Here is a 216-nt window from a genome sequence, read left to right as displayed (position 1 = left end):
GCGCCGCTTGCCACGGACTGTGCCAGGGAGACCAACGACACCTGGTTTGCCCTGGTCAGGCTGGGCGGCCTCGGGGAGGGGCCGGGCACCCGCGTGCTGCTGGCGGAGAACGCCGTCAGCTCCCAGAACATCTCGGTCACCCTGAAGGTGGAGGAGCCCATCCGCGGGCTGCGGGCCACCCCGGACCCCGAGAGCAGAGTACTGCTGAACAACACG

At 69.9% G+C, this 216-nt stretch overlaps 1 protein-coding gene across 1 annotated transcript in view; it reads left to right on the top strand.

The window, feature by feature from the left end:
• Positions 1–6: 6 nt before the first annotated feature.
• PKD1 (polycystic kidney disease 1 (autosomal dominant)) overlaps positions 7–216 on the top strand; it is a gene marked incomplete at both ends in the record, with an annotated part of 13281 nt that continues 13071 nt past the window's right edge. The window contains one exon of the mRNA XM_008946743.1: positions 7–211. Within this exon, the coding sequence (XP_008944991.1) occupies positions 7–211 (205 nt within the window). The remainder of the gene's footprint in view (positions 212–216) is intronic.

Source organism: Merops nubicus, unplaced genomic scaffold (assembly GCF_000691845.1).
Source record: "Merops nubicus isolate BGI_N331 unplaced genomic scaffold, ASM69184v1 scaffold22280, whole genome shotgun sequence".
Taxonomy (NCBI): domain Eukaryota; kingdom Metazoa; phylum Chordata; class Aves; order Coraciiformes; family Meropidae; genus Merops; species Merops nubicus.
The sequence above is the reverse complement of the archived record's forward strand: the minus strand, read 5'-3'. Positions and strand labels throughout refer to the sequence as shown.